This window comes from Chinchilla lanigera, unplaced genomic scaffold, assembly GCF_000276665.1.
Source record: "Chinchilla lanigera isolate Chin_1 unplaced genomic scaffold, ChiLan1.0 scaffold00115, whole genome shotgun sequence".
Classification (NCBI taxonomy): Eukaryota; Metazoa; Chordata; class Mammalia; order Rodentia; family Chinchillidae; genus Chinchilla; species Chinchilla lanigera.
The window spans coordinates 3341324-3349584 of NW_004955516.1; the positions used below are offsets into that span (position 1 = coordinate 3341324).

The window sequence follows — 8261 nt, forward strand, 5'->3', positions numbered from 1 at the left end:
TTTTTTTTTTTTTTTTTTTTTTTGGTACCGGGAATCGAACTCAGAACCTTGCACTTGCCAAGCAAGGCACTATGCCACTGAGCTTTATCCCTAGCCCCCAGCCTGGAATTCTTGGCAATCCTCCTGCCTCAGCCTCCTGAGTGCGGGGATTATAGATATACGCTACTACACCCTGCTTCTGAAGCAATTTTTAACAACCTAAAATATCTACAGGTCTCAGTAAAATGTTCTCTAGTCATTTCAATTTGTAATTGATTATATAAAAAGACTATTCAGTCCAAGGTGCTTCTTTATATACTGTTACAATTCTAATTTGTGCAGATAGGTGAACCTCCTACTGTATCTTTATCAGCAGGAATGTATTACAATATTAAGAAATATATAGTAACTGCATAAAACTTTGTCCAGGTAATCAATAATGACTATAATTATTTAGAAGACAACTTTCCAAACTGGAAATTACTTTTTAAAAGCACATCAAATCAAAGACCTTGTTTTTATCTTTTTTTTAAACCGGGAATCGAACTCAGGACTGAGCTAAATCCCCAGCCAGACCTGATTTTTAAACACAAGGCATGACATTAATTCTGTGGTTACTTTTTCTAAACCAGAACATTAAACTTCTTTCACACTGGAAGCCAGGCGTGGTGGCACAGGCCTGTAATCCCAGCAGTTGGGAGGCTCACGCAGGAGGATGGCCAGTATCTGGGCTCCATAATGAGTTCAAGAACTGCCTGAACTGGATAGCGAGACCTCTCTCAAAAAAACAAAGGAAAAAAAAAAAAAAAAACCCAAAACTTCTTTAGCACTTGAAATGAATATATTCCTTCAAGTACCAGCAAACAAAAACACGTAACATTTGTTTTTAAACATCATCAATATCCAAAATTAAAAGTATAAAAAAGCCACCTCTAGGACTGATCTAATAATTTTCCCCTATGTGCAAGCAAACCACTTAGGAAAATATAAGCTTTGATGAGTCTTAAATTACTTCTATTACCCCCCAAATTGAAAGCCCTATTTTAATAAATATGTCCTTTTTAAAAAAGCACGTACATTTTAAGTTTATAACTTCTAAGAATTCTACATAATCTTTCCATTAATAAAATTACCAAAAAAAAAAAAAAATCCAATGAGACAGAGAACTTACAACCCTTAAAAATCATAAGATCGCCTAAAATAAACTATGTTAACTATAGTTCCCTAACGGATATGATGCCCTCTTGGCCTGACACAAAGATGCCTTCCCCAGCTTTCTACTATTATAAGTTACTCTAACGAGACTCTGTAGTATAACTGTATCTATATGCTTACATTTGTGCTATAATTATATCTATATTCTTACAATATACTTTAACTCAAATCTTTATCTTATTTTTTAAAACTTAACTCAAAAGGTTTTCAAAAACATACTAAAAAACCATAGTTATTATCTGTTAAATGTTTCAGTCATTTTTCATTAACTGTAATTAAAAAAATAAGAATCCTAAATTAAGTTACCAATATATTAAGGGTCAGCATTACAGAGCAAACTATTTAAGATCACTGACTACATTACAGTTAACTCTGATTAAGCAAATTAGCTCTTTACAACCTTATTTTTAAAATATACTATAAAAACACTACATTACTAGTTGTTTTAATCCACAACCCCGAACACTGTATATCAAATGGCAATCCTACAAACAAGAATTCTCTCAATGACTCTAATATGGTCAAATACAAGAGAAAGGTTTAGAAAAAGCAGCCTCACATCTGGAAAAGGAATACCTACGTATGGGGGCAAGCAGGGGACACTTCTTTAATGCTTTTAGCTTTCCAAAACTTTTAGGTCAAGAGTTGTATTTTTCAAAACCTACAACGTGAATCTAAAAGCTTGAAAAAAGAGTGAATAATATACATGACTAAGAATTTATGAAAACAAGCAGTAATACGTATATTTCTGTCCAAAAAGAAAGAGTTATGCAAACTGCATACTCAATCTTTTGGGGTGTGGGGGAACAGCACAACAAAAGTCATAACTAAAAAGGGAATTTGGGGAATTATTCAAATCTATTATCTGTCCTCAGTTAAGCAGCCTGAACGCATCCTATTAAAGGAAATGCCAACTCTTGTTTTTAAGACACAGAAAAAGAATTCTAAAGCCAACATAGCTCAACATTCCACAAAAAAAAAAAAAAAAAAAAACTGCTTCCCAGGACTGTTAAAAAGAGGAATGAAACTAAATAATTCAATACTTCCTACAGCAGGACACCAGTTCATTCATTCTATTCAGAATCCAATTCTAACAGAAGGTGCGAGGTTATATAATGTCAAGCTTTACATTACACATTCCACCGTTATGTTCAGGCTCACAAAGATGCAACCAAGAACTCCATGAGGGTTCAAGCACATACTACAGAATGTTTTATTTTAACGTTAAACCTAATGAGTCTTGATATAAGCAGATACAACCTCACAAGCATTGAGTAGGAAGCAATAAAGACTTTTTTTCAAGCTCAACAAACTACTCCGGTTATTAAATTGCCCCATGTTTTATAAACCCGCAATTCTTCCTCAAAACATAATAATGCTTTGCAGGTTCCTCATTTTTAAGATGCTGCTGTATTCAAACATCTAAAAATGCACAACTTCACAAAAAATATTTGAAAATGTTCAGTCTTTTAAAATTTAAACGAGGTTCATATTAACTGCAGGGTTCAATATTACAGTATGCAACCCAGTGGTAAGCGCCATTCACTGTGAATCTGAACACAAGCATTCTACAGATATGAAATCATCAACTAGCATTTCACACACTGCACATAAAACATCAGATTCCACTTACTGCTTCATCACTGTAACCAAAAAAGATTTGGCCGAACTTTTGCAAATAAACTATGCAAGCAACTTCACCAACCCGATGTTAAGCTGGTAATATTCACTCCAAAATAAAATTATCGTTAAACTTAAATCGTTTGCTTAATTTTTTGTAATGATAATTTTGACAGTAACCTCGTATTTTTAAATAAAATACTTCAAATACGTTAGCAAGGGGAAAACATTCGAGACAGAATTACAATTCAGATTTTAAATCATTCCTACCTAGTCACTGTTCATTTTTCCAGAAATATTTTTAATGAAATTAATTAGTACCTATGTGGTCAAAGTTTTAGGTAGCATTCAAAGGGCTTGGAATTACCAAAAAAGATTATTTCCATTCAGCTTTTTGGTCATTATTTGCAATCAAAACTCCTTATATTTACTTACTTTTAACAAAAACATAAGTATAATTACAGATAAAAACGATTTAATGACACTGCTAAACCAAACTAGAAACAAAAATTAAGGATAACTAAAGAACAACAAAAAAAAAAAAAAAAAATTTAAAAAAAGGATGGGCTTTAATCATTTCAAACTTCTTTCTCAATTGCAACAATAAAAATAAGTGTCAAATGCAAAGCTACAGATTTCTGCCAGTAAAGAAAACGTCGAGGGCCGGGAATATAGCTCAGTGGCACAGTGCCTGCCTGGAGAGCGCGAGGTCCTGAGTTCGATTCCCAGTACCAAAAAAAAGAAAAAAAAGAAAAAAGAAAAAAAAAAAGAAAACGTCGAATGGATGCAACACCTATCACACACACTCCAAGTTCCACGGTCCCAATTAAGAAAGCCTTCTCATACCATTTCAGATTTTGCTCAGGAAATACAAACTGATGCAGACAGAATGAGACTCCAGCCTTTGTTCAATAGCTTACTGATGGGTAACTAAGTGTGCTACAGGTTGACAAGCATTTACCAGGCTTATACATGTTATTTCCAAGCTAGAAAGAGGTATAAGAATCCTGTATGCAAATAACGTAGGGTAATTTTTATTAAACACCACCGAGCTCCACACTCCAAAGGAGAGGCCTATTCATCGCTACTATTTATTTCCATGTTTACCTCGCCTCCCTCCCCTAAACCCCCCCTTCACTTTCTCCTCCCACCCTGTCCCGCCATCTTGGGCCGATAGGAGCAGCCATTACTTAACTAAATGACAGTGCCAACAACTTTCCACACAAATAAACAGAGACTACACCCCAAATCCTTCCCGGCCTCCCGCGTCAGACACCCAAGAAACGAGGCTCCGAGAAGAAAACACCTTCACAAATAACTGCATTATTTCCAGGGCCGAAAGAGCAAAAAAGTAAACAAGTCACCTAACTTTAGGTAAAACACACACCAACCCAGAGACATGTCAGCAGCCCAGTGCAAACTTCACGGCCCTGAACTACACGCAACTTCTCCCTTCCGGGAGCAGGGACAGGAGAGAGCCCCAAACGTTAGGTTCACAGTGCACATCCCAAACAGCCTGCCCGGAGGACTGGCATAAAAGCCGGGAGAGGCAAGGAAGTCGGAAACTGGAGAAAATCTGCGTACATTCCCGATCGCTCACGGGCACCTTGGGGATCATCGGCCCACTCCCCAAAAGCTGTAAAATAGGGGGCAATCCCGTCCGCCCAGTCGGGCTCGGCCCCTAAGCGCTGCCGTCTCCGTTCCCCCAGCTTCAGTCGGAGAGAGCGATTTCGCAAGGGAGCAAGCGAGGTATCCGGGGTGGAGGGAGAGCGCAAGCAGGAAATAGTTTTCCGGAAGCCCCTCAACCCTCGCTCTCGGCCACAATGCGCACTGACCGGGCCGAGGGCCCCGGGGCGAGCGTGGCGCCGGCCAGGAGACCGTGTCCGCGCTCCGGCCCGGGCTGCCTTACCTTGCCCAGTAGGGCCTTCATCCTGGCGCCATCTTCATGAAACCTCACGAACCCGAAGAGGCGGCTGCAGGGGAAACACACACGCGGCTCATTAACGCTCCGGGAACGCCACCGAGCAGTCCCTGCCCGAACCCGAGGCCCCGGCGGCGGAGACGGCGCCAAGAGCGCCGAGCCGAGGTGCCCGCCCCACCGCCGCCAGCGGCGAGCCGCGCTCGGGCATCCCCGGAGTGCGGCGCCTGCCCGGCCGGAGCCTACCGGGGGGGTGACGGCGGCCCGTACCTGTCCAGTCCGCCGAGCGCCTCCCTCTCCTCGGCTGTCAGGCTGGGGGACGCCTCCTCGCTCTCGCCGCTCGCTTTTCCCGCCGCCATTTTCTTTTCCTCATCACCGAAAGCGGCGGCGGCAGCGGCGGCGGTAGCGAGCGACACTCCGCAGGATTTCATGGAAACGCAGCGAATTCACAACTCCAACGCCGACACCCCCCCACCCGGGCCGGGGCACGCAACGACGCCCCCAGTCTCCGCACGGGACCGGCACACCAACTTTATCGCCACCTCCTCCGCCGCGAAGAGCGGCGACGAAAAAACCCAACGCGGTAGCGGCGAAAGCGACGGTGGCAGAGGCTGCGGAGCCACTGGGTCGGCAGCGGCGGCGGCTCGGCTGTAGGGTCACATCGCGGGGGCGGGCAAGGGGCAGCCACGGGCGGGGACGGCGGGAATGGCTGGAGCGCGCGGGGCTCGGGAGCAAAGGGGGATTCGTTGGAGACACAAACTTCCCCGGCACCAGCACAAAGTTGTTGTAATTGTGTCACACAGCGAGCCCCACGCCGCCGCCGTGACCCCCCCCTCCGCCCGGCCAGTGGAGCCAATCAGCGCGGCTCACTCTCCCCACGTGACCTTTGTTGACTCACGTCAGCCGTGGCTCCACTGAACTTGCTAGCTGCTAGAGCCCCGCCCACCGAGGCCGCCACCGACTGGGGAGCGGGCCGCACGCCAGTTCTGGCCGGTGGTTGGCTGGTTTGCGCGTCTGTCGGGGGAAGGGTTGTCACCGCCAAGGAGCAGCTAGTTAGGTTGTGCCACTTAAATACACTGGCAGAGAATGGAAGGGTCCGGGCCGTGTCACCTCGGGAGCCGCGCCGGGCTCAGGAGGGGGAGGGGTGCGGCGGGGAAGGGCGAGGTCCGGCACCGCCCGTGGCGGGCGCGAGCGGCGGTCCAGGTCGCCATGGATCGCTTTTGCCCTCCCGAGGCTGGGCCCGGGCCAGACCGCGACTCCGAGAGTCCGGGGGATCCGGAGCCCCGCAGGGCCTGGTCCAGGGCGCGGTGCACGGTCCCGGACCTCTGCCCTCCGAAGAAGCCACAGACTTTTGGCACCACTGGAAATAACGTCCTCCGCGAGGAGCGTAATCGGGTAGTCGCTGGCGGGACCCGGGCTCGGCGGCCCGGCCGCCGCCCTAGGCCAGGCCACGCTCGCAGTCCAGATCCCCTCAGCCGCGCCGAAAGTGAAGGGGGAAAAGCCCCTTGACCCCCGCCCATACACCCCTGGCCGGAAGGAACGAAGAGTCGCCTGCGGGCTCTGGCTGGCTGACCGTGCTTCCCCACCGCCAAAGGTCTGTCTCTTGGCGGCGTTTTCGGGCCAGATCTCCGTGCTACGTGGCTTGCACTGCATCTGATCAGTAATTCGTTAAAATATTATAAGAAAAAGCAGTGAAAAATTGTTAAGCGGGATCTCTAGAATGTTGGGTTCTGCGGCCGTGATCTCAGTAGGGCTTTCCTGAAAACGAGGGGCTACTTGTGGACCAGCCTGAGAGAAGACGTAGTCAGGATCTCCACCACATCTTGCAGCCCAGAAAAGCCTTTTTTAAAGTCTCCACTACATGCAGAAACCCTTAAACAGCAATAATACTTTGTTTCTGACCGTCTCTCTGTTTCAAATAAAGTCAGTCTGGCGTTCAATTTATAATTGAGGGCAAAACTAGGCCTCATGTCGAATACTCTTTTTAAAAGACAAATTTTAATAAGGTACACCTCATACAGATCTGTTACAGAGCACACCTCCAGTCTTCAAGAATGGGAAAATCCTAATTAAATATTAATAGATGTATGACGGTGAGTCCGTTTATAAAGAGCATTTTGTGTATTTTCCATAGTAAGTTTCCACCTGTAACCAGTAGGCAGGATATAATCAAACTTGGATTTCAAAATACTGTATAAGGAAGATAATTCAGTGCTGAGTCAGTAAATGGTAGCAGTGCTCAGTGAGAAGCTATGGAAATCCCAACTGACTCTGCACAGGGACTGTTTAAAATTGTTCCCCTGAGACTAGTAACTAGACGAACAAACTGTAGTTTTATATGGATTATATTTCGTGTTTAATTACTCTCTCGAAAACACCTCTCCCATTCTTTGTGGCACCCCGTTTTGCTTGAATGAATGAGTACGGGGGCTGAATATTTTCTACAGCTAAATTAACACATGCATTGTTAGCTTTGTCTCAAGTGGTGACCTTCAAAGCCTGAGAGATTTTGATTCTCCCTCTCTTGAGTGTGTGTGTGTGTGTGTGTGTGTGTGTGTGAGTGTGGGGGGGGGAGAGGGAGAGCTAGAGAGAGGAAGAGATAGACACTTGCACCTAGACAAAAATCTGCCAGAATTTGGAGATCTTCATAAAGCAAGTGGTTCCTGATTCAGGCCTTTTCCAAGAATTATAAGGCTGTCCACTTCCTACCTCTCAACACCTTTCTTTCCACTGTTACTGGGTAACAACAACAGGTTGCACCCAGTGGATGCATGAGTAGTAAGGGTTGGAGTGAAGCAGACCTGGTTTCTGATCCTTGTTCTGCCCACGTTGTGTGCCAGTGGAAAAGTTCTATCCTTTAAGCCAAAGCTCTATATTCCAACTACAAGGAAGCATGGACAATTTCCATACACTAACATAAGTCCTTATATCACTATCTAATATACTGGATCTTAAATAGTTTATTGTCTGTCACATGTATGTAAAATAAGTATGAAGCTTCTCCTTTCCTGGAAAGAAAAATGGAGAGGTATAATGAGTGAATTTATAATGGTTATGTCTATGAAAATGAATCTGAAAACCCATGTAGAAGGGAAAAAGAGTAGTGTTACCAAAGGAACATAAACTGTGTTATCATACAGATCTAGGCTCTAAATCTGAGCTAACCACTTGATAGCTGCATGCCTTTTAATAAATTAGTCTAATTTGAGCTTTAGTCTTTCATCGGTGAAAAAATATATATAGCCACTTAACTTTTTTTTTTTTTTGGAGACAGGCTGTTCTTGAACTCATTATGTAGCCCAGGCTCTGGCCTCAAAGTCATGGCCATCCTGCCTCAGCCTACCAAGTGCTGAAATTACAGACATGCACCGCCATGCCCAGCAACAGTATTTTAAAGATTAGCTGCCATAAGGCAGATAAAGTACCAGATACATACTGCGGCTTCAAAAGCTTCAGTATAGCTGGAGGTATGGTTCACTAGTAGAGCAAGTGCCTAGCATACTTCAGGTCCTGGATTCAAACCCCAACA

The 8261-nt window shown here is 44.6% G+C and overlaps 1 protein-coding gene across 5 annotated transcripts in view; it reads right to left on the bottom strand.

The window, feature by feature from the left end:
* Nucleotides 1–5509, bottom strand: part of Kdm6a (lysine (K)-specific demethylase 6A) — a 195483-nt gene extending 189974 nt beyond the window's left edge. For 3 of the 5 annotated variants that reach the window (XM_005408989.2, XM_005408987.2, XM_005408986.2), the window contains exons 1-2: nt 5003–5509; nt 4724–4787 (exon numbers count right to left, since the gene is read on the bottom strand). In XM_005408989.2, the coding sequence (XP_005409046.1) occupies nt 4724–4787; nt 5003–5163 (225 nt within the window). In that variant the 5' untranslated portion in view covers nt 5164–5509. The remainder of the gene's footprint in view (nt 1–4723; nt 4788–5002) is intronic. The other 2 variants (XM_005408992.2, XM_005408990.2) reach the window with 1 other exon arrangement.
* Nucleotides 5510–8261: the final 2752 nt, after the last annotated feature.